This window comes from Eutrigla gurnardus (genome assembly GCF_963514095.1).
Source record: "Eutrigla gurnardus genome assembly, chromosome: 21".
Taxonomy (NCBI): Eukaryota; Metazoa; Chordata; class Actinopteri; order Perciformes; family Triglidae; genus Eutrigla; species Eutrigla gurnardus.
In genome coordinates this window covers 18,489,044-18,515,159 of record NC_139932.1, presented here as the reverse complement: position 1 = coordinate 18,515,159, position 26,116 = coordinate 18,489,044, and the positions used below count along the sequence as shown (strand labels likewise).

At 42.4% G+C, this 26,116-nt stretch overlaps 1 protein-coding gene across 2 annotated transcripts in view; it reads left to right on the top strand.

The window, feature by feature from the left end:
* Positions 1–8,555: 8,555 nt before the first annotated feature.
* Positions 8,556–26,116, top strand: part of kcnc2 (potassium voltage-gated channel, Shaw-related subfamily, member 2) — a 52,256-nt gene continuing 34,695 nt past the window's right edge. Inside the window, exon 1 of one of the 2 annotated variants that reach the window (XM_084039077.1) lies at positions 8,556–9,389. In XM_084039077.1, the coding sequence (XP_083895203.1) occupies positions 8,832–9,389 (558 nt within the window). In that variant the 5' untranslated portion in view covers positions 8,556–8,831. The remainder of the gene's footprint in view (positions 9,390–26,116) is intronic. The other variant, XM_084039078.1, reaches the window with a different exon arrangement.

Below are 26,116 nucleotides of genomic sequence, written 5' to 3'. Positions count from 1 at the left end.
TACAGGACATCACCTCATCTCAATGAGGCCATTAGCCTCTATGGAAGCATCTGTATATTCAGATTGTTCCTTTTTTTATTTGTCGCCCAGCTTCATAATAACGTGGCACATAAAAGTAACCTTTATCATATCATTATGTCAAAACTTGCCTGTAATTAAATGTCTACCCATGTTTAGTTTGACTTGCTCTGTCATTGGTTTGTTTGCTTGAATGCCAAATGTGTGTGCTCTACATGAAGTGTGTGTTTGTTTTATGCCTTTAACAATGTGTGCCATTGCAGGGTAAACACAAGTGTAATTAATGACATCAATCCTGGCCCTGTTCCATTTAGGCTGTGACACACTAAATGGACTGGGACCAGGATTTATTTGATCTTTTGTTGTGAACGCAGCTGAATGCCGTGTGTGGAAGTCTGAACAGAGAGGGAACGTGCTTCCATTGTTGCCTCCCTCCGTCGGGTTACAAGAACATTTACCTTTCATGACTAAATCCATACGAGTCTTGCCATAAACGATGTTACCTTGCTCCTTTTTTATTAATGCTTACTAATAGACTTTCCTGTAAGGATGAGCCGCTGCAGAATATTCTCATTTACGTGGTCGAAGTATGAACTCGTGGTATGCTGCCTATACAGCAAAACATGCATGTTTTTTTTTTTTTAACCACAATTTTTTTGACTGCATGATGTTTTTTTAAATGTATTTATTCAAGAGTGAAATGACAATCATTTGATCAACCAGAAACACATTTGTTATTGTGATTTCTTTGTGTTTGTTTGGATCCCGATAATCGTAGAAAGGTGTTTCTCACTTTGCCTTATGTTTTATGATGTGTTGTGAAACCCTTTGTGTTTCCAGGCCGTCTGTTGTTGGGTTAACTTGGGTTAACATCCAGCTACTATCGGGGAGCTTCTCTGAATATACAATGAAAATAGTAAGGTCGTGATTAATAAAAACATTTTTAATGAGAAGAAATCTTAGTACACAGTCAACAGTATTTCTGTCATACATAAGGACCTCAAATTGAGGAACTACTCCATCAATCTCATTTATATTCATACACACATATTCACATTAAAATAGTAAGTATATTTGTGAAAACAATTCCCCACCAATTATTGCCTTTATTCTTGGCAGGGTCTTTTTGGTTGGCCTCATTTTTCCCTTCCTGTTCTTCCTGAGTTCTGTCACTAAAGGTTTGTAATATTGAATTTATTGCTAGAAATCCACAAATATTTGCCTTAATTTATTTAGTAAAAGTTTAGTATCTGTCATCCTCTTTATGTATACTGTACTTGCGTTTCCGTGTTGTGTGTTTCATGTGGGTGGTGAGCGAGGGAACTCGGCTTGCCTTGGAAGAATAATAAAACGGCAAACTAAACAAAAAAAAGTGATTTTCTTTCATTTATGGTTTTATTTGTTAGTTTGGAGAAGGCTGCAGAGCGGAAAATAACGTGATTATATATTTTAATATTAATATTTTAATAAATATGATGGAAAGATAACATGAAGAAAAGGTCGAGAGGATGATTTAAAAAAAAAAAAAAATCAGATTTTTTTAGTCATTCCTCAAGTCTGACGTTAATGCTCCGTTCAAGTGAACTAGGAGTTTCCACAATCGAACGTTGGCGCTGAATATTCCGGAAGTGGCTTAAAGACAAACAAACATGGACGCCCAACTGCAACTGTCAACGACATCTCTTATCAACTGTTGTACTGTTGAGTTGCCCCGTCAACGCTTTCCTATCTCTGACCGAACGCAGCGTCAATGACGTTTGGAAAATAACGTGATGTCACTCAAGACAGCCTCGTGTATAGAAGTAGTAGAAGAAGAAGAGAAAGTGCCGCGAAAACAAAACTCGTAAACAAAACGAACCGCTGTCACCGGTTAGCTTAGCATGCTAGCAGGTGGCTTCTTCTACACATCCAGCGGACACGGAGTGACGTCATCAATCACCTGGAAGACGTAAGTCGAATATGTGTTTTATTTCCAACTTCTGAAGTTTAGCTAACTGCTCGAATATGTTCACAGGCTAAGTTAGCTGCTAACTTTGCTAACTGCTAATTGTCATTGTTTTTTTTTTTTACAAACTTTATTTAATAATTTCACTTATACAGCAGATTAGACTGCTCCACATACTTTTGTCAATACATTAAGAAAAATAAAATAAATATAAAAATCTGTGGATAAAAAAGTATTATATATATATATCGTCTATAAATATATTAAAGTGTTCAAATTCATCAATTTGAGAGATTTGAGATAGTTCTGGAATACAATTGGGAAAGTGATAAGTTTGGGGATAGTTTTTGTTACAGCAGTGCAAAAACAATTTAGCATATAAAATCATCAAGTTAACAACATATTCCATATTATATGCCTCATGTTCAAAGTATAAAATACAAATAAAACTTAAAAAAGAGAGGAATGATGAGAGTGAACCAAATAAGACTATTCTGTTGTCACATAAGGTATTATGACACATAATATTATATCAATAATAAAATGATTAATAGCTTCACTTTCAGGGTATTAAACCTTTCTGAGGCTGACATGACATGACATGGCAGGTGTAACGACATTAATGGTGACCACAGAGAGCTGTGTCACAACTGAGCCGCTGTTTGTTTAACTAAATTGTTTTATTTGTGCAAACATGGCATCAAGAACATTGCATTGCCACAGAGGAACAGGTGCATACAAACAGACAGATACAAACAGATGGAGACTTTAATGCTATTAAATAAAAGGAAAGTTAAGAATATAAATACATTTTTAGAAATGGTTTTCTGCAATTTGAGTTTTAATATAGGGGAAACGCTCTAAACCTTGCTTTCACCTTTTTTAATAGTACGTGTGAGTGATGAAGATAGAAAAAATTGTATAAACGTCTCTTATATGCAGGATTTCAGTTCTGGTAAAAGTCTTAAAAGTCAGGCCTCATTTATATCACGCTTTTCTCCAAAGCCCTTTACAGGAATGACTGACATTCACCCATCCACGCACACATTCACACACCGACGGCAGAGTCAACCACGCAGGGCGACAGCCAGCTCGTCAGGAGCAATTGGGGTGAGGTGTCTTGCTCAGGGACACCAGGCACTCAGCTAGGAGGAAGTCTTAAATAATTTCACCAGTATCATAATGTTATGACCCAGAAAGTCATCTTTGTGATTGTCTGTGATGAGGCCGTAGATATAATGTCCTTTTCAGAATGCGTACATAGTGAAAATAAACAGATCAATAGTTTCAGAATGATCACAAAACATGCAGTTATTGGTTTCTATTCCAAATCAACAGACGGATACGCACAATTTATTATTTTAAAGTGAATTTCTTTTGATTCAGGAGGATAGGGACGTTTTTAAAAATGTATGTTGTTATGTGATGAGGGTTTTTTTTGGGAAAGGAATTGTCTAATTGAGTTTCTGTAAGACACAGTTGGGTATGAGATGTAAATACATTTGGAATTACTGCGTTTGGAGAAAACTTCCAATAAAAGTTGTGGTAAACAAGGATTGGTAGTAGAATTATATATTTATATATTTCATTCAATTTTTTATTGAAATCGAAATTGGAGTACATTATACAGCACGACATATATACATCATTTTCTTTTTCTTTTAAATGAATAAATAAATAGAAATGGAAAACAATTTAAATAAATAAATAATACAAAAAAATGAATGAATGAATTTTATCTTAAGTCTCTGTCATAAAGTACAACTGTGCTTTTCCTGCTATGACAAGTCAAGACGTCTACTTTTTAAAAATAAAACCATGTGTGTCGTCCTGCTTTCTGTAGCTGTTATCATACTTGCAAATATCTGACCCCTGGTGTTTGTTCTCTGATTCTATTTTTAATAATCTCATGAGTCGCTGTCACCATTTTCAACGTGTCTACTTATGCAGGTTCACAGTCGGCATCAGTATCTGATCCCTGCACCTTTTATCCTGCAGATGGCGCCACAGGAAAACACTTACAGCAAAAGGCAGTAAGGTAAAACGGGGATCCAACACTGTGCATTGTATCACTAAGACATATTGTTTGTGTGATAGATTGGCTTTCTATTATTCACATATGTAAAAAGAAAAATAGATGTGACTAGAAAACCATTAAATGCCGTGCAGTACACACACGCTCCCCTCCCTATTAATTCCAGTGTAAATACATTTTTCAAAACTTCTCCAAAGTATCCTGGTAAATTAACCACACTCTCTAATCATAACTTATAATTAGACATTCAGAGTTTATTAATTACTTTCTCGCGTGCAGCGCAGGAAAAAGATCTGGGATTCAAAGTAAATTAGCTTGGCTCTCTCAATTAGGAAAGCAACATTTAATCAGCTCAATTGTCTTCCACTGGGACTCCTGCCTAATTCCATCCAAGGGTGTGTGTGTGTGTGTGTGTCTGTGTGTGTGTCTGTGTGTGTGTGTGTGTGTGTGTGTGTGTGTGTGTGTGTGTGTGTGTGTGTGTGTGTGTGTGTGTGTGTGTGTGTGTGTGTGTGTGTCTGTGTGTGTGTGTGTGTGTGTGATTTTTTTAATGTAATCCATGGTTCCCTACACGGCTCCTTCAGGGCCGGACCTTTTTAATCACACTGAAAACCTTCTCAAGGGTGGTTAAGTGTTTATGGAGTGTTTTTATTGGTTAGGACGCTTTTTGTTTTGATGACAACAATGTCTTGACAGCATATCGCGACTATGAACCACTGTTGTGTGATTGACCAGCGTTGCTTTTATTACCTATTTGAGCGACTAACTATTTGTTTGACATTGGGTTTCACCGTGAGCACCAACTAGAGGACCATGCTTCATATTTTATATGGATGACACTGTTTCAATCTGACAGCTATAACGTAGGAGGTCGCAGGACAATCCCCAGCCTTCGTAGAACTTCATTTACCTCCAAAACAGCAATTATCCTCAGATTTGCAGACGTCTTTCCCAATGCAAGTCAATGGTAAAAAGTCCTATTAGGCCCATCGTGTGATTTATCAGTCCTTAAAATTGTTTGTGGAGAACCTAAGCATGACAGATCTGTCGATTTTAAATCAACGAATCAGTTCAGTCGACAAAATCCTGTGTTAGTCGATGATTTCTTTGGTGCAACACTAAAAAAATGATCAAAACTGAAAGCAATCAGTCTATTTTTCTTACTTGTCGGGACAAAAGTCAGTATTCCCTAAGAGGAATTAAAGACAGCACCCTGGGCCACGATGTCCTCTCACTGTTATAGAAATAAGATCCTTTTTTTGTCATGATGTGAAGCGGCATTTGAAATGGACTTCATATTTAAGGTTTCAGACACTGGACTGTCCTTTTGGCCTTTGGGTGCCTCCAACGTCGGCAGGATTGTGTTGTCAGACCTCTGGGAGGGAAGCAGAGGTATTGTGCTTCATCAGATATAAACCCAGCAGACAGTCTCTGTGTGGAAATCTCTAAGACTGAAAGGGCAGCAAACTCTCTGAGACGTGGTCACTGTCTGTAGTTCAGGGAAAGGCGACCTGTCTGCTCGTATAAATCATCATCCCATTAATTTCTCTGAACCTGAAATACAATCATTTACTCGTTGTCTTTGTTCTACTGGACAACATGGATTTTTGTCCCATTGCCTTTCTATTTTAAAACTCAGTTTAATAATTTGTTAAGTATAATTTGAATCAGGAGGAATGTAAACAGCAGCGGCGAGTCCACCTCCTCTAGTCCCACCAGAGTCCTGGTCTCTGTCCAGCTGGTCCAGCTGGTCTCCCCGTCAAGTGCAGATTGATCCAGGATGAATCCAGAACCAGGTCTCTGTAAAGATGTTTTTATTATGCTTATTGAGCATCATTTTCTCCCATTTATAAAAACACAAAAACCTATTCCTCGACTTGGAAACACGAAGCATCATCGTATGGCGTCCTGTTGCATTTCTGATTGATGTCATGGTGAACCTGGATTGAAAGCAGCCAAGGCTGCCCGTCTAGCCTTCAGCCCTCCTCTGGGACTGATTCTGTGGTTCTACTTGGGGGGAAATGGACTGGCCAAGGCCCTTGGCTTTGCTATAGACTTTTCTTTTTTTCTTTTTTTACTCCCCAGTTTCCGATAAAGATCAGCAATTTGGCTGCTCTATTTTAAGTGAAGATAAACAGGGAAGGGAGAAAGATACTCTGAATGCTATTTACCTCCGATATTGGTCAGCACAAGGATTTGCTGTTTATAGTCAAGGACCGTCTTGACCCACCTCGGCCCCCCAACACGTCATCCCCTGTGATGAACGGCCTCGTTGGGTAAACATTAAAAGGCCTCAACGCTCGCCTGGTTCATTGTGAAGTGAAATGGGAAGTGGCAGGTTGGATCTTAGAGCAAGTCGCAACATGTGCTGCTTATTTCCATTATGTTTCAGTGTGGTTTAATAAAGGCTGAGTAAATAAGCCCCGACCCTTACAGAAACCCTTCATCACTTCAATTCAACAGCAATTTATCCAGCCAGCACTCCCCTCCTCGTAGAGTAGCTTCAGTTTCACAATGGATAAAAGATAGCTATAATTCTCATGCTGCTTTGTTCTTTGTGTCTCATGTTCCTTTTGGAATCTTAAATAGGGCAAGAAAAGCAAGTTACCTGCTCAAAATATTGTAAAAACCCCCCCTAGATGAGGTCCAAGGTCAATATTTACCCTATGACATGTGCTCATGGCTTTACAGACGCTTTAATTAACTTTTCTTCCAACCAATTCCCTCTGCTAATTTGGGCCCAATTAACTCGCTTTAAAATGCTGAAGAGATTTTATTTATTTTTTTACAATTTGGACCAAAATATGTCAGCGGAGCTCGTACCAAGCCTGACCATTGTTTTTTTTTATCCATTCATATTCATCTTTTAATACCATAAAAAAATACAATCTCAGCAGATTTGATCGAGACAATTAATGAGTAATTGGGTTACAGTTTTACACGGCAGCCTTGCATCAGGGAATAATGATGCATGTAATTATAGGCGAGCTGCCGCTGCGTCTCCTCATTGATTGAGCTGTGCTTAGATTCCCTAAAGATGTCGCTCTTTTTCTCCTCGTGTGGAAACGCTGCGCTGTGATTTCCTCTCTCTCTCTTTCTGATTTTGATGATATGATTGTCGGCACGTGAACCTCCGAACGGACTATTCACAAACCCCGTGTCTAATTTTATTAGCCAGCTAAATTGTCAGTACAAAAACAAATTCTGGATAAAATCCCAGAGATACTGGAATTGGGAGAGCAACATTTCTAACCTGCAGCCCCTGGTAGGTTAATGTGTCCCTGCATGCTATGAATGCTGTGATACTACACCCTCTACTATGATATAGTCCTATTACAACCCTGCCTACTGCCGTGGTCTACTACAGGTGTTGGTATTAATGGGACATTGCCCTTATTTCAGTCAGAGCACTGACATCCGACCCCCTCCTCCATGTGCTTGGCTCCCAGCTGACTTGTATCATTAGATCATATTCATGCCGGTGAACAGCCTGGCCTTTATAATCTGACACTTTTCATGTTTGCTCTGCTGGTGCCTTCATGCCCAAACACAGTCTGACAGCAGGAACACCGGCTCTCTCTCCTCCTCTCTGCGATCAAACTGTTGCTTTTGTTGGACATAAAAGAGATAAATACAGGAAAATATCATCAAATTTGCACTCGATTGGGGGAAAATAACAATAATATTGTCATAACTTGACCAATAGATAAAAGTTCACTCGGCAAACTGCATCATACTGTTAGTGTCATGTTAAGCCATTAGACACTTGACACTGATTTCATGTTGCATTACACTGAAGTCCCCTTTGAAATGGACCATACTGATGCTGATTGGTCCATTAGACCGGAGTGGCTCATCGATTAAACCGATGGAAGTTGACAAAGCTGCAGAATCGGCTACACGTTAAGTGAGCCATGAAGGCAAAAACCACTCATCCAGTCTTCCTGGAATATTATTTTATCTAGTTTGCCTCGCCTGATCTTATGAAATTTCTGCATCATAAAATTCTAATTCTAGGAAATGATTTCAGGATTGTATTAAGTGCTGTAATAGCTTTGTTCATGCCTTGTTTTTGTAAGTATTTTAACAATTAAAGCACCTGTTGAAGGATGAAAAGCTTAAATCAACATTCATTCTTGGTTTCACTGCTTCTAATCTGAGTTGATTTGATAATCAGATTGTTGTAGTTTCTCAGCAGCCACCGTTGGTGTCTTGATTGGCTCTTGTCGTTATATAAAGCTTTTTTTAGGATGCAATGACTTCTGGTTTGTTTTGTCGAGATGAGCGCTGATTATTTTAAATCTCTGAATGAAAGAAGCATCTCAGTGAAATCTAAAGTGCGTGTACTGAGGTGGTGAATGCAGAGTCGTCACTACTTCTTCTTGATAAAGGAATCTTACAGGTTTTACGTTACATGGCTTTTTTTTTTGAGTAAACGAGCCCGACGCTGACGAGCGCTTGTGCGTCTTGGAGAGGGAGACGCGCACGGAGACGCGCACCGGCAGCAGCAGCAGCAGCAGCGGCGCAGTCTGGTTGGAGCCACAGATCACTCAACACTCCCGAGCTCTGACTGTCTGAACGGATCGTAGACACACAAACCCACCTCCAACCACATTCACACACGATGGACATCCTCCTCGGCCCCCCCTGAGCTGCGGACGGAAGGGCGCGTCGGATGAGTGAAACCGGAGATGCTGCTGCGCACCGCGCCCCAAACCCTGGAGCGCCGCTGAACGGGACTGTGGGTGTGTGTGCGCGTCGGGCTCGCCGCTGCCTCCGGACTGCACTCGCCAACTTCCCCCTGCGTCTCCATCGAGTCATGTCTGAAACAGAGCGATGGGCAAGTTTGACGACAACGAGAGGATAATCCTCAACGTCGGCGGCACCAGGCACGAGACCTACAAGACCACCCTGAAGACCCTGCCGGGGACGCGTCTGGCTCTGCTGGCGTCCGACTCGGACATCGACTCCGTGCTGGATCAACTGCAACAAGTCCCCGGCTTCATCGAGTACAACGCGCGGACCAACGAGTACTTCTTCGACCGCCACCCGGGCGTCTTCGCCTACGTGCTCAACTACTACCGCACCGGGAAACTCCACTGCCCGGCGGATGTGTGCGGACCGCTGTTCGAGGAGGAGCTCTCCTTCTGGGGCATCGATGAGACGGACGTGGAGCCCTGCTGCTGGATGACGTACCGGCAGCACCGGGACGCGGAGGAGGCTCTGGACGTGTTCGAGCTCAACGTGGACACCGGTGGGGAGGACGACGACGAGATAGGGAAGAGGCTCGGCATCGAGGACGTGGCCGCCGACGGCAACGTCAGCCTGTGGAGGAAGTGGCAGCCGGTGATCTGGAATCTATTCGAGGACCCGTACTCCTCCAGGGCGGCGCGGGTAAGGGCGCACCGGGGCGCGTGGGGGCTCTCCACGCATCCAAACAACCAACTTTACACCTCACTCCACACCGCCTTTTCATTCAGTGAACTCAAAGATTCATGCAACAAGTTAGTCTCCCAGAAAGGCTAAATAAATGACATTTAAGTTGTTGGAAAGTCTCAGAAACTTGCTTTCCTCCTTTAAAAAATAGAAAAAGTGATATATTGCAGTGGCGTGAGATCATTTATTTCCATCTATTCATGTTGAATGAATGATATTGATGTAGTTTATGTCCCCTTCTGAAGTAATCTGCTTTATTTAGACTCGTTTCAAGATAGGGATGCTTGTTTTAGAGCCTGATTTGTAGAAATAAGTCAACTTCACAAGCATACAATGTGTTAACGCCGTCGGGATGGATATTCATAGCTGCAGTGTATTTTAGGTGTGGAGGTCTGTGCCAAAACAGAAGCTATAGCCTCCATTTGTTGCACTCCGATGCTGTTTTATTTGAGCCGTGCATCTTATATCTGCTCTTGTTGTTGCCGTTGCAAGTTGGGTTTTAGTTTATCTGGTTGCAGCTCTGGAAACGTCAGTCACGGCGTTAGTGAGCCGTTTAGATCTCAAATCATCACAAAAGGAAATGTGTGGGACCAAAATGAGTGCACTGCTTCATGCTGGGAGAGATGATAGCTTAGAGGCCACAGGTGGTAGGTTATCATTTATTTTTTTATCATCATTTTAATTATTTAATTATGTGTTTTATAAATAGAAGGCTTCGATTTGGAGGTTTCATCTGGATGGAGTGTAGTTAAAAAGCATGCATGCTGAGATTTGACACCGCAACGTGTATTTTCTGTCTCTTTTTTTTAATTATTTTTTTAATTATTGCATCACCAGTTAGTTGTGAGAAAATAACACTCAGATATTCTCAGATATTATAAATCAGCTGCTGCTAAGCTCGCCTTAGGCTGCTGGTGAATTCTGGGTAACGGACAGCTAATCGATCCCTCATTGGCAGGCTGACGTGCTGATGTCATGTTGTGTGAATGAACATTCATACAACACACACACACACACACACACACAGCTTGGTGATGTCACAGGCAGTGTGCCATCGTGATGCAAACACACAGATGGTGAAACTAAAATATTAAATGAGTTCAGGTTTGACCGCTGAGTTTAAAATAAAATAGATAAAATGAAACCCAAAGCAATACACAACACAACACCGTGGCATGTTTGAGCACCTGTAACCCGTAGCAACCAATGCAACCCTTTGGCTTGCATTGCCAAAAAGGCTCCCGACAGTCTGAAAGTATCCTAAATGAGATCCTGGGAAAATTTAATTCATTTACCATCAAACATGATTCTTTAAAATGATCTATTTCTGAATGTGTCTGTAATAACCCATCGTAATTTTCATTAAATAGAGGCCAACTTACTGTCAACTCTGTTTCTAAACCGTTAAACACAATTAGACCTTTCCTCCTGCCACCTCAAAACAGAGAGCATTTCATTTAGCTGCTTCAGTCATTCCTGTATTGTCGACAGGTCTCTGTGGGACTTTTGATATGAGATGTGGAAGCGTTGTTAGAGACGATGAATCTCCATCATAGAGCATGTTTTATAGGGCTATAAGAGAAGGAGACGTACATCTCTGATATACAGTATGTTTTAATTGAATGACTGTATCCCAGAGTTAAAACATTCCCAGAATTCTTTGTGATGAGTCAGTGGCATCCGTGATCAGTTTGGCCTGTTGATACGATCAATATTTAATCGTTTCCTGAGTCTGCCTAGACTTTATTTTTTTAGGGGGGGGGGGTATTGGTATTGGTATTGACCTTGCCCCGGATCGCTTGTCTTCCTCGAGCGATCCATCAGTAAACGTTCAGTAAGGCTGAGGGCAGGGATTTGTCTTCATGTGTGAAAGGAATAGGGATACTTAATTAGAAGATACTTTCAGAGTGTAATATTTCAACATATTACTCCTAGATATCATTCTGAAAGCTTTACATGACGGTTAGCTTCACAGCCACAGCTTGACATCGTTTTTAAAGGGACGGCCACAAAACTCTCGTTCCTTGCACTCCTTGCGCCAACTTTCCATTCTTGGAAATGTTATTTTTGGGAACGAGCAGGGATGTTAATATGGAGTTAGTTTCAGCGTCGCTTCACTGGCATGAAGGGAGTTGCTTGTGTTTACAACACGCGTACATCTGTCTCCCTGCATCAACACTCTCCCAATGAAGTCACGCCACATTTTCACAGAAGGGAAGCATCTGTTTGTTCGAGGTGCCTTCAAAACCTCAGTGAAGCACGTTCCCTGATGGCAGCGATGCTCCACCTGCAGCACCGTCGGGTCTCAGACGGGCTGCATGCACAGATATACGCCCATCTCTGCTTTGATGCCTGCTTTCCTCTGTTATTCAAGGCCATCGGGGCACATTTTCACATGCACAGATAAAGCTCTGTGTCTGCGTGAGAGGAAGAGAGGTGATGCGTAGTGTGAAAGTGAGTGTGCGTCTAGAAGTAGGCCCTCGGGGGAGGGGGGGGGACTAATCCGCCTCCTGACAAGGCGTTGGTAGAGTAATGTGGAATTATCCTCCATGGAAATGTGTGATGTTCAGCTCAGTGCTCTTACACACTTCCACCTTTGACCCCGGCACCACAGAGGTGACAGTATTAACTGTAGAGGTGCTCTTTAACGGCGGACAGACAATCAACATTAGCAGAAAAGGCTGAGTCATGATTTGCTGTGACAAGTGCTAAAGACATCGTAAAAGGTTAGGGATGCAGCGATACCCACGCTGAAACTTATATCGGGCCACGACTGGTGGATGTTGCTGGATTTATTGCTGAGTTAATTGTATTTCCTGTTTATTTGAAGATGTTTTTTAACCGTACGATTTATTCCATGTATTTATTTGTTAGATTTTGCTGTACACTAGTGAGGAAAGATGTCTCAGTCTGATTTCGGCTTACACATAAACAACAGTTCCACACAGTTGAATTAAACACTGATATTGGATCGGTACCATGTATAAACCCCAGGTATCTATCGGGTCTGTAAAAGTTGGATCGGTCCATTCCTAGTAAAGGTGGTAGATTAAAATAAGGTTGGCCACCTGCTGTTTAAAGTCATCCGGAAATGGTTTATGTCACGGACTCATTTAATGCAATTAAAATGTAAACAAAAAACAACTGAATGGAAGACATTTAATTAGGATGAATTAAAACCCACATCCACACGAGGAAACCCAGCCCTGTCCATCATAGTCTACATTTGATTACAGCAATTATGTGACAGTTCATTAACGGCATAATAACTGACATCAGACCTCTACCCTGTGTCTGATCAGCTGTCAGGGAGCCTTTCATGAGTTTATCTCCCCAGGTAAGCTGAAAAAAAAGAAAAAGATCTGTCCCTTTAACCAACTCGTTCACGAGTGTTCATGTGCCAGCAGTCAGCGGTAGCAGGCGTTTTTCACTGGGCTCCCCACGCTGTTTCTATTGTTGTAGCCATCCTGTTCTCTCTCCACTCTCAGTGCTGCCTCTTTAATCTGCATGCAGTGTGTGTGTGTGTGTGTGTGTGTGTGTGTGTGTGTGTGTGTGTGTGTGTGTGTGTGTGTGTGTGTGTGTGTGTGTGTGTGTGTGTGTGTGTGTGTGTGTGTGTGTGTGTGTTCACTACAAAGAGTGAGAGTTTCTGCTTGATATTTTTAAGTTTTATTCTTGAATCTCCACTGAAAGGAGTGAGAGTCCAGGTGTGGTAAATGTGTGTTTTTGTAGATGTATGTGTTCTCCTGTGTGTTAATCTGTTTTGTTTGTTCCTCTCGTGTCTCTGTAGTTGGCCATTGCTGGATTGGGATGGTAACAAAAAAACGTAACAAAAATAAATAAATAACACCACCTTTTTCATATCCCATGTCTGCGCTCCGAGGCAGAGGTTTAGCTGATGCCTGACTTTGTAGTCCCCACCCTCCACACCTCACCCACCCACCCACGCATCCCCACCACCACCACCCATTCTCCCATGATCCCAGCTTGCTTTCTTCCACTTAAGAGGTTAAAAACCCAAACCGTCTGGGTGCTGCCTGCCGCACGCCTGAAGATACCACAGCACAGGCTGCAACGCTGCAGCCTGCCTGTTGTCATGGCAACATCATCGCTCATCACCGCGGCCTGTTTTCATTCAGATCTGTCCGGTCTGTGAAACTGATTGATTTCAGAAACCCTGCTCGACCATAAACCCCCTCATTGCTCGGTGAACCCCCTTGCTTGTTAGCTTTTTGAGGCGGCGATGCAAACAGAAGGGGAAGTTGAGAGCATCATGCATGTCACTTGAACTGCTTTGTGATTGCTGTCAGATGAGCTGATTTACGTTTTTGTGCTTGGGCCAAACTAGAGCTACAGGTGGACTCGCCGCCTCATCACCACAAAGCCCTGTTGAATCACGTTGTGTGGAGGTCTTGAGGGTCGTCGGAGGCCGGTATGCGGATGCAGAGCGGCCGGCTAAGTCTCGCTGAGTAAATGGAGTCTGACGTGTAAACAGCAGCAGACCTGACGGCGGGTATGTGAGAAGGGCAAATGGCTGCCCGAGCGTGGGCGTGTGACGGCACGCCGCTGGGCATGTTTGTAGCCGCTGCCAGTCACGTTAATCAGTCCGCCAGTCATCATCCGTGCTGCTTGGCTTGACTATAATAGCTCGCTGTACAGGAGTAGAGTACAGGGCTGCAGCCGTGGTGATTGAGGACATTGACACCTTTTTGGGACTGTTAAAGGTGTACTGTGAGCTGTTTTTGTTGTGTCCTTGGTTAGTTTCATGTCAGTTGTGATGCCACCTGTACATTTAAGGGGAAGAGGAAGTTTGGGGATTTTCCATGTGGAAGTAATTATAGCAACACAAATCCAAATCCAGTCGGCAGGAAGGAAACCTCTGAGGAGTGTTACGAGCCAATCAAGCACGTAATAAACACACTGTGATTAAGCCGTATATTCCCTTTAATTGATCAGTGATTATCCAAATGTCCCACCACTCAGAGATGAAGTATAATTTGAGGTTCCTGATTCGACGTCTTGTCTGTTATCTCCACGTGCTGCGAGCGAATCTGGCAACAAAACACAGATAAACTATTAGAAACATTAAAAAAGTGGGTAAGTTGAACCTAGTTGGCCAAACTTATAGTCGTTTAAAATGTTAAGACGTCCCACAGAGCAGCTTCCTTCCTCTTGGATTTGCATCAAGGATTATAAATGACATTTTGGGTGCGCTCACTTTCGGAAAGTAAAGTAGCTGTCTGCTTGCCTTATTGTCCCCCCCCCCCCCCCCCTGTCAGACGGCGATGATGTCACCATTCTTCTGGGATCGACTCCAAAAAATATGACCCAAGTTTTTTAAGACACAAACTTGCAGGAATTGAAAGAGGCAATTCATGCCGACCTTTGGTGACCATGATGTAATGTAGCATCATGACCGTGTTGTGCTACATCCATTCATACGGGGGTGTAGTAGTGAGCATCCGCCACCAGAAGGAAATGATGAAGTGCAGAAATGTGTGTGAATGCAAAAGGAGGGGAGAAAAGAGGCCTGTTGGATAGTTAATGAAGGAGCCTCGTTCAGTATGCATGGTTGGACCTCTTGTTCACTTTATACAGCATCCCACCAGGCTCTCTCTCTGTCTGTCTGTTGGTCTCACCCTTCCTCACACACACACACACACACACACACTCCTATGAGATGCCTTGCAAAGGGACTTTTAAATTATTACGCAGTAGATTAAAGTGCTGGATTTGACGTATATGATGATGACTATTACCTGGAGGCCTTAAACCGGCTCTCTGAGACCGATTCCTTCCCATTATGTGTGGCTCCTTTTGAATCTCTGTAATAGTTTAGAATATTCATCGAGCAATTAGACACGATGATGTCATGTGGAATATTTAGCCATCATACGTCTTTTGGTTATAAATACACAAATCGCTGTTTGTTTGCATATAAAACAGGAGAGAGGCAGGAGGGATGACGTACAGGCACCTTTTAAGGATAAGAGTAATGGATTGTGGGTAACCATCGCTATGGAGATCTCTTCGTCCTTGATGGAATAGCGAGCAAAAAGGCAGACAGAAACGCTCCTCTCTGCTCTGAGAAAGGTCAGTTTTGCGAATGAGTGACAGCAGCAGTCGGCATGATGTGCATCTGACTCTGAATGAAGCATTTTGGAGCATGAGTGCATGTACGAGTACGAGCGCTCCTCGCTGTCTCATCAAGGTTTCCACAGGTGTTGATTCAACGGAGCATCGACACGAGTCGTGCCTCTGTTAACTTGTTAACCGCCCACCTTCTTCCTGCAGCATCCCGGCCGGGTTTCTGCAGGTGCATGTCTGGAGAATAACCACAAAATAACAACTTTATGTTACCCATCCTCCCTGAACCGTCTCTGACATACAACCTAAGCTGGCCCACATTTTTCTACATTCATTTTTGATTTTTTTAGTGAGAAAAATATCAAAAGTGATTTATTTTTGTTCATACATTTTAAATAAATATAAATCACTCAAAACATTGTGTGAAATGTTGAAAAAAATGTATAAATGAATTTTATTGGTTCATTTATAATAAGCACTTTTTTTATTTTGACGTTAACAATGCAGCTATGTTTAATTAAAATAATTTTGTATGTGTAGAAAGTAGCATTTCCCAAAAAGCTAGACCCCGGCCTTCTGGTTGGAGGAGTTAAAATTGAAGAAAGGTTTACTTGTCAGAAGAGGAGTAAGTAAAATAAGGTGTTAACGTTTTATTTGTTGCCGTGATCATCAAACTGTCTAACGAGAGCTAACTGGTCACGTTAACATGAATACTATCAGGCTTACCTCATGGACGTTGAGTTCCCCGTTGCTGCTGTGACCAACTCATTTCACTCTCGTCCTAAATATAATAATCATCATCACCACCCCTGTTCCTCAGACTGTTTCTAAACGTCTAAAATGTTGCATGTGGGTTGTGGAAATGTGCAAGAAGAGAGTTGTCGGTGTGTCAGTCAACTCAAAGCGGAAGACACGCTCGGTGGTTTTCACAAAATGCACATGACTCGGTGTCAGCCAAATTGGACGAGCTCTATTGCTCAATTTGCGAACAGAAAATTGATGTAACCCGAGTGAAGACGGCCAGCAGTGAAGTCGAGAACCCGGAGCGGAGAAGGAGGGGAGCGTTCTTCTTTGATGTCCATCTGGGCGGGCGCCCCACACCCTCCACATCCTGGGTTATATAGGAGATAGAGAAGTTCTGGAGCATGCATTTATGGATGTGATGCCATGCGTGCAGTTCCCGCCGACCACCAGCAGGGGCCCCCGACGTCGCCCCGAGCTCCATGACGACGAATGTGCCCTTTTGTTTGGGCTCAATGCTGAATCGTTAATGCTCATCAATTCGCTCTACAAGATGGAGCTTTTTTTCCTCAAGGAAAAATGGATTTTCTGAAAGTTCTTTTGTCTGGCAACCGTTGCACAACCCCCCCGACGACCATGCATTAAAAGGCAATTAATAAATGGGGCTTTCAGGCTGATTTGTGTTTCTCCAGTCTGTGCCCCAGTTGGCTCACTGACGCTGAGTCGCTCTCTTTTTAAACCATAAAATAATGTTATGTGGTTATTTTAACATGCCCTTGACAAGATTTATTCCTTTTTTTGTGTTTAAATAGACATTAAATAATTGATAACCACCTGTCAAACTTCATCAAGTGATTGTTTGCTCGGAAGCCACTGGTCGAGGGACTGTAGATGTAACTTTGATATAAGTTGTTTTTGAATTGACAATAGGTTATCAATGCTGTTTCCAAGACTAAGAATTAACTGTCACACACCTAAATAATCCAAATCTGGATTAACAAACGAAGCACTTCCTCGTTACAGTTGACCAAACCCATTTATTTGACCTCCAATACTCTTTTGGTACCAGTATAAATAGAAGACAACTGTCACATGTCTGCTACGCTCTGTTAGCTTTAAAACACAATTTTGCCAATTTTAGACTTGCCTAATTTGGACGTTGGAGTTTATGTGTGCTGGAAGCGCGTTGTAGAACGACAATAAGTCAACCTTGAATTTGCAAGTCAACGACACATAAATTACAGAGAACAGAATTAGATTTGTGTGCGGAGGATAGAATTAGATGTTGACTGGCAGACCAAGTAGCACTCAGAAGAAAACAAGGTGTGTGTGTGTGTGTGTGTGTGTGTGTGTGTGTGTGTGTGTGTGTGTGTGTGTGTGTGTGTGTGTGTGTGTGTGTGTGTGTGTGTGTGTGTGTGTGTGTTAACATTAATGCACAAACTGACAGAACTGTTTGCTTGTATGATTTCATGTGACAAATAAATTGATTGATTCAAGAAGTGTTGTGTTTTTTCAGTGAGTGAAATTCTAACGTTGGTATTATTTTGTTTGTATATATATATATATATATATATATATATATATATATATATATATATATATATATAATTTGGCACCGGGAGCAACAAGACCACAGGGTTTAAATTAGAGGCTATCACCGTTGATTGATTAGTGAAGAGATTTTGTAAAGATGTGGAAGTTATGCAGCTCAGAGCTCTTTGAAGGTTATTCTGGGAACGTCTTAGTTGTTTAGTTAAAACTGTCCAACCGGCCTAACATGCTTTACATTTAAATTTCCTGTCTTTCTACCATCTCTGACTTGGGTTTGATATCCCGTCACTTAGCAACTGAAGCTGATGCCGTCTAATAGGCTGCACAGCCACAGAGAAAGTATTGAGGAAAGTCTGTTTCACTGCTTCAGATTTGCTCACAGAGCCCTGCAGGCTTCACGTTTCCACAGAGGTGTTCACGGTTACCTCCATGCCGTCTTGGTTATATATCTTTGTGGCGCGGTGGGCTCTCGGTGACGGCACACGGCTCAGCCTGCCGCTCCCAGACACGATGAGGGGGACGCTTCAAACTGAAAATATCCCACCGGCGAGGAGACGACCAGGCGAGGAGACGACGAGGCGCGATGTGTACAGAAGGAGTTGTCGTCTCACGGATGATGGTGCTGACCTTCGTGACAGCTTTGGTTGCGTTTGAAGCTGTGAGACATGTTGATTTCTCTGCCCCCCCTCCTTTATTCAAAGTGAGGCATGGTAATTAACTGTTTTCTTCCGCTGATCATTTACACTGGTTCAAATATCCGAAGCTTTAAAAGACCATCCGCTGTTTAATGCAGCTTCATCTGAGCGAGCAGGGCTCAATTAGAGGACATGGGGTGTCAAGTCAACAGACCATGTAACAGAGGTGGGCAGGGTGACAGACAGACAGACAGACGGGGAGGCATGGATACTGCTCTATACACCATAAAATACTTCACAACCTGGAAACAAAGGATTTTTTTGGGCCTCGGTTCCAGGCGACGGCTGTTTGCCGGTTTTGTTAATCTCATTCTCATCAACTCGATATCTCAGGAAGACTTTGGGACAGTTTCCTTCATATTTTGCACAAATATCCACCGTGACTCATGTTTGAACTGATTTATAATTTGGTGGTCAAGAATTCATAGGGTCACTATGACGATTTCATGATGTTTGAACAAAGTGGATTGGCTAACAATCTAAAATAAAAATGTCAAACATAAGGTGTAAATGAGTCTTATGTGTTTAGTAATGAAATGCAAGTTATTAAATACCACTCTAATCTGAGCCATGTGTATTGAGAAGTGTATTACTTCTAGTAGGTGGATGGCCTTGTATGATATCAGTAGAACCGGGTGCAGTGGTCACATGCAGTATAAGATCAACCCTTCTGTGGTAGCAGCTTGTTGTCTGGGAATCACCCAGGGACTTGAAGGCATCCCGTCACCGGGGGCTCAGACGTTGACCTCGGTTCAAACCTCGTCTGTCGTCTCATTCTGAAATGTGGTTTTTGGCACAACAACAACACGGCCCTTCTTCTCTGTCTCGCCATTATTGACAGCGGTTTAGTTTATTTTTAATGCATCAATAATGAATGGGAAAATGTGTTGAATTTGTGCTATTGATGAACCAGGTTCTCTGCTTTTTCCCGGTCCATCAAAGATAATGTGGCTCAAAGAGAAAGGACATAAAAACGTTTCTCTCCAAGGTGTCTTGTAGACTAAACTATCGATGTATTGTTTTAAATGCTGTTAATGTAACTTATTTCTCACGCCGCCCCTGCCGGCCGGGTATCGACTGCAGTCAGTAACACAAACCTTCCAGGTCGGCGTCTCTTGGGAAGAAAAGTTAACTGTACAAAGGGTCGGTGAACTGCCTCTTCCCTCTGGCACCAAAACACAGTCACAACTGCAACTGGAGCTCTGGAAAATGTATGTTTGGGTAGCTTTGCACGTTTCTCAAGATAGAAATGAGCTCGAATATGTTTTTGAGCTGATCGTATTGAGGATTAGACGGGATTTGAATAAACACCATCGCAAAAGTGTAAATAACGACTCGAAGACGATCAGTTGCCTTTAAATTCCCAGTGAAGTGGAAGTTAGAGTCATTAGCTTCTGTACTGTGAGTATTCCCCCAGACAAACTGAATATTTGAGAGGAGTGCAGTTAAAAGAGATTTAAAAACTGATCCTAAGCATCTGATTGGACCTCTGACAAGTGGGTGGGCTTAACATGCAGCTTGATACGGAGCTACAGAGGCTCCACACTCACTAAAAGTTGCAGATTGATGGAAAGATGATTGGATTTTCCTATAAAAATATGAAGATAGTGATTTGATTTATTTTGTATTCTTTTGCATTTATTGGCAAATAGGGTTAGGCAATCGGTAATTAGTTAATAATTGTATTAAATCACCGGGGATGTGATCTATAAGGGTTTAAAACAAACAAACTGTAATCCGATGACTTGCAGCTTGTTTGATTTGAAGCGGAGAACACTGTTGTGTAGACTTCATGCTGAACAATCCTCCACTCTTTTAACTGTATTAAGAGTTTAGTTTGTAAATGCAACTCTTAAAGTATAAACATTGTGAACAGTGCTTATTTATATTCAGATCATGCAGATAACTACTTTTATAAAGACTAACTTTCTGCATGCTGAACAGGTTTGTGTGAAATGAGAATACAAAACATTTTCGGGAATTTAATTATAAATGTTTTTTGCTTAACAACGGATATATGTTGAGCTTTCCTTTAGAAATGCATGCTTTGAATAATCCATCTTCATGCAGCTTTTGTTTTTATCCGTTGGAATGAAAGTCGCTTCCATGGTAAATATGCCTCGTGGCTTTTTAAAAAATTTTTTTTTAAAGCTGCACTAACCAATATATTTTTTTATATTAACAAAGGGTAAAATGACTGTGTAATGTGTGGAAGGGGTGGTTTGTAGTGACAAGTGGTAAATAACTCCTGCAGTTGCTCATTTTAGCATATTTCTTTGTTTATGATGCTTTGTTTATCACGCTGGCAGCAGGCAGAGACGAGCTGGTGAACTAAGTGGAGCATTAAGCACTAACGCGTGGTGGAGACCAAAACAGAGCTGTGAATGAATCAGGGAGGAACAAAACGGTACATGAAAGATCATTGTTACATCCATTCCCAATTATATCCGATTCAAACACGTTTATATTCATTTTCATGAACTTGCCCCAATACATATTATGCTAAATTCACATTTAGGGTAATGCCACATAATACACTTAGTGTACTTTCAAATAAAAGTTGATTTTTTTTTGGTTATGTCCCTAAAATCTTCAGACATGGTTGTCTTCATGAAAACAACCCTCAGTCAAACGAGTCAAATGTGTTGTCTTTTGCTGCAACTTTGTGGCAATAATATCTGTGTGTATATAACAACCCCAACAAGTATGTTCTGATTGCGTTATTTAAAGTTTTAAATATTTATTTATTTTTTAATATACCAGCAACAGATTAGGTGGGTGCAATACTTTTTTCAAATAAGTAGCTCAGTGAAGCATCACTTGGGGATCGGGCCTGCAGGCGAGGACAGTGTGTGCTGAACATATTAAATACATTTTTAATACAAGCATGGCACCGAGTGTCGGGCCGCAGTATAAGGAACATTTTTTAAGGGAAGACACGTTAAAGTTCTTATCTAATAATACAGTTTTGAAAAGAAACAAGCCAGTTTATAAGCTCTACACTGAAAGAGAGTTATCTAAAGATGACTTTAATGTGAATACATGTTGCTTGAATGCCGGCATTTATTGTCTGGAGAACAAAACAACTATTTCTCCTTGTGTTGAATTGGCTCTGCGTGCCGATCCCAACCTCACAGCGCTGTTTGTCTGTCTGGGTCTTCTATGGTTCACCGATACCGACCCGGCAGAACCAATCCTATTAGTAATTCTCTACTGGATTCGGGGCTCCTGAGGCCCCAGAGGAGGCCCCAGAGGAGCCGCCAGCCCCACCTCCTCCTCGCCGGGCTTGCAGAGAAGCAGGATGGTCACGGCTGGGTGCGTTTGCGAACCACCAGGGGTTTGCTGGTACAAAGATAGAGTCCCGTCTCCGAAGGAAGAGGCTAAAGGGCTCCCGCCTGAGGAAATCTCTCCTCTCACTGTATGCTGGAGACATTTATTGTTCTCCACGGCGGTTGACGGTGCAGCGCCAGGACTCCAGTCCTCCTGCCGGCTTGTCATGCGAGGGAGTGATAAATATGCTTCGTCGCACATGGGATAGCCTGGAGAGCAAATCAAGCACCCAAATGTAGGGGGGGGGGGGATATCAGCTGACCTTTTATAACCAAAGTAAAGACTGAATGATTCCCACATCACTCTCTATTTGGTTTGGTTGAGTTTGGTGTGTCATTGGTTTTACTTTTATAAAAAGAATAGAAACTTCCCCTATGCTTTCCCCCAGAATCTGAATACTGTGGAGCCACGAACCTCCACGCAACAGGTTGCTTTCACTTTAGCAAGCCTTTTTTAGAAGTTGCAGTGATGAAGTTCTCCCGATAAGAAGGTTATCTTAATGTTTAAAACGTGAACATCTCTCTTCCTGTCTGAGATCCCCCCCCCCACCTGTTGGTCGAATGTTCTCTGTGGCGGTTAATCTAAATTCTGTGGGGATCGGCTCGGCGTGTCGAGGGGAACCGAGCATCTGCTCCCGCAGGCTGCGGAGCCATTTTAAGAGCTCGACTTCAGCGTCGCACGAGCGCTAGAAATGCAGCCTCACAGCCGTACGCCTGCTGTTATCCGAGGACGACCGTGTGTGTGTGTGTGTGCGTGTGTGTGTGTGTGTGTGTGTGTGTGTGTGTCTTCATCTGAGCAGTGGCATGCCACTGTTTGCCAGCCTCTAATGCCTCCTGGCATGTGATGTATCTTAAATTACCACCGCTGCTTACTGTCAGAAGGGAAAGGAGGGTTTTTAAGTCGGGCTCGTGTCTCGGCTAAATGGCTGTTTAATCAACCGGCGAGCTTCACAACTCACTTCCGTGCAGCTCGTCTGGCGCTTCCAGCGTACGCGGCTGTGGAAATGACTTTTCTTGCGGTGAAGGCCCAATTATAACGAGAGTACGTAGGGACGAATCAAAGGCTACGTTCACACCGTGAACCTCGGGGCTCCATTTGGATTTATTGCTCAAATGTGAGATAGAATTGAAGCTAGAGATTGAGACCATAAACTCATGTTTACAATGTTTACTGTGGTAATAAATCAAGAGAGAAGTAGGACCATTTTCTCATAGACGACCATGCAATCAGACTTCCTTTTACAATCAAAGGAGTCGCCCCCTGTTGGCCAGCAGAGAGAGTGCAAGTTTATGGCACTTCAGCCTTTGCTGAAGGGAAGCATCTGCATAAAAGGTACCTGATTCAGGTTAAATTAAACAGGATGAATTAAATAATTAACGTTTTTGTGATACTCCGAGACGTGTTGGCACTAAGGTTCGACTTTGATGCAGAAATCTGTGTTCTCTCAGACCACAGTCTCTCGTGTTACCTCGGTGATTCATCAGCCAGAGGGTGCCGTCTTTATTTGGAACATATTTCATGAGCAAAGTCAACTCGGAGCGGCTTTGGTTTCCTAAAGCAACCCCTAAAATACCTGCAAGCCTCCTGGTTATTTTATGAGAAGGAGAAAGGAGACGATGACAAGGAGGAGAGGATGGAAAAATGTGCACTTGGAAACGGAGCTGATGTTAAAAAAAAAAAAAAGAAGCAAAGTCACTGCGTCTTCTATCCAAATGACCTCAGATATCATGTTCACCCAGATACTGGGTCTGATTTTGAGGGGAAACGACTTGACTTTGGGAAGATTATACTTAGAGGTTGTGGCAGAAAAAAAGTCAGAAGTCTCGCTAGACTAAACCATCCTCAAGTGTCAGCCAGGAGACTAAAGCTCAAGGACGTTGGGATATTTAGATTACTCAGAAATAACACTTTCACATAGCGTTCCCCACATGAGTCACCATGACGACGTCCCCTTCTTATACCCAGTCTATGCTTCTCCATCCAAGTGCAATTTCACACCACTATTTATGCAACAAGCGTTTTACGGCGGTAAAAACAATCAGGCCGGCTTGCCTGAGATCAGCGTGGTTTTTACCGCCGCCTGCAAGTGTCAGAATTTAAATGCCGTGGTGTGTCTGCTCGCGCTCGCAACCCGGCGTGTAAATATAACCCTCTCCTCTGTAGCACCCTCGTGTTCCCGCCCTCCTCAGACTCGGGCAATTACGCTATTCACTCTCCAGCCTCGATCCATGACTCTCTTCCCATTAGAAGTCACTTAAGCAGCGTGCTGGAGGAGGATAGTGGAGTTTGGAGAGGGTCTCTTTATGGCACACACACTTATAGCGGTGCGTATAAGTGGCTCTCCAAACGCTGAGAAATCTTCATCTTCTGTCATTCAGCTGCTCAGACTTCAGCCCTCCTCCTGTCCATTTGCTCCTTTCTCACCCATTTTTTGTGGCTAACATAACAAAGTCCATATTCCAAGAGGTTAATGAGATATAACAAAAATATATTTTTTATTAAAATCTGAATAAATAATAATATATTTAAGGTTGCTTCTTTGACGCGGTCTCGTAGACTCGAGTTTCAGCCTTCACATTTGTGATGAGTCAGACTTGTGCTGGTTGGTGGTGGGTGATACACATTTTGGGTTTAATCCAATACAGTCACCGTGGATTGCAGATGCTTGTGTTTATACTGAGACTTTTCACTGGTTTTTCTTTTTAAAATAGAACTCAAAGGTGTGAGATATGATTGGTTGTATTTTGATTGCCTGTAAACATGAAGTTCACTCTCCAGGTCAATATGGTACTCCACTGTATCTCTACATAGCAAATAGTTGATTACTGCTAATGCTAACTAAACTCAAAGTGATATAAACTCGAGGTCCACTCAGAAGTCATTTTCTGGACCTTCCAGTTGCATCACTCAGTCTGCACAGTTGTCATGGTGAAGACGTTTGAACATGTCACATGATACGAACATTAATTCGGACCAAAGCTCCATTCGTAGGTCACGTGATCAGCCATCTCCATGACAACTGGGTAAACACTGCTAAAGAAGGCCATGACATGTGGTTGGCCAAGTCTAGAAGGTCCGGAGCAAACCCGTTAATTGCAGTCAGACTTCCTTCATTTGCTAAGTGAAATAAAAGAATACACTTTCAAGAATAAAATACACAATCCTTCCAGATAGATCCACATTTGTTTTTCATGTTTGAGGGCCTCCATAGTGTGCAGTAATACAAATGTTTTAATTGCTTTGTGAGGGAATATGTCCTGTTTATTTCCTCAACTGGCTTTAATCTTAAAGAGAAGTCAGTTTGCTTCCTAACTTGAATTCTGGAGGGCCGGCCTAAATTAGCTTATTTACAGCAAAAACACCAGTTTAAAATCGTATATAAATAGTATCTTTACTACAATGGATCCTACACGACTGAGAAGTGAGTGTGTGTGCGAGTCCATGTATTGTGTCTATATGGTGGAAGCGTCTGATCTTTTGCTCCCCGTCTGTGAGCCGGCCGGAGTCCTGCCATGACACCATCTGTGCAGCCCTGGCTCGCCGCGCTCGCCGTCACATGAGCGTCGCCGCGTCGCCTCGCAGCAGCAGACAGCCGTGCATGCATACCCTAAACAGACATTTACAGTAGATGCATATTTACATCAACAACACTTGGCAGATGCAAACAAACGTTCAGAGTGAGTATTAATGATTCATACCACACTGGGTTCAAGTAAGGACGCGGGACACGTTAGAGTGCTACAACATAACATCATCTCATATAGACCTATAGAGATGGAGTATTCTTCACAAGGAGCTGATGTTTATCCCAATAGGATGTGATAGACAGTAGAGTATAATGGATCGGGAGCTCTGATAACATGGTGCATTATATGTAATCATTACATTCTCTGTTTGTTCCAGTGGACCAGTCCTGATTGTAGGTCTGCCTGTCCTTGAGTCCCGTTTTGGGTTAGGTCTTCCTTTGTTTTGACTATTCAAGAGGACAAATTGCTCTCATTTTTAAAGGTCATGCCTGTATTTTGGTTTCTACTAGAACATACATCCTCTGTTTGCATCCTCTGGTTAGACAACCTCTTGCCCTCCATGCTCTCAGTATAAGTGGCTCATTTTCTTATGCTCTGCTTTCCAACTGTGAGAAGCTACAGTTTCCCACATATAAACGTCCCTCCGCTTAAAGCATCTCGTGGATGAGGATTTGAATCCAAAATTGCCCTAAAAATGGAATAAACACATCAGAAATCAAGCCAGTACCTTGTTGCCCAGTTGCCTCTTATACCCCTT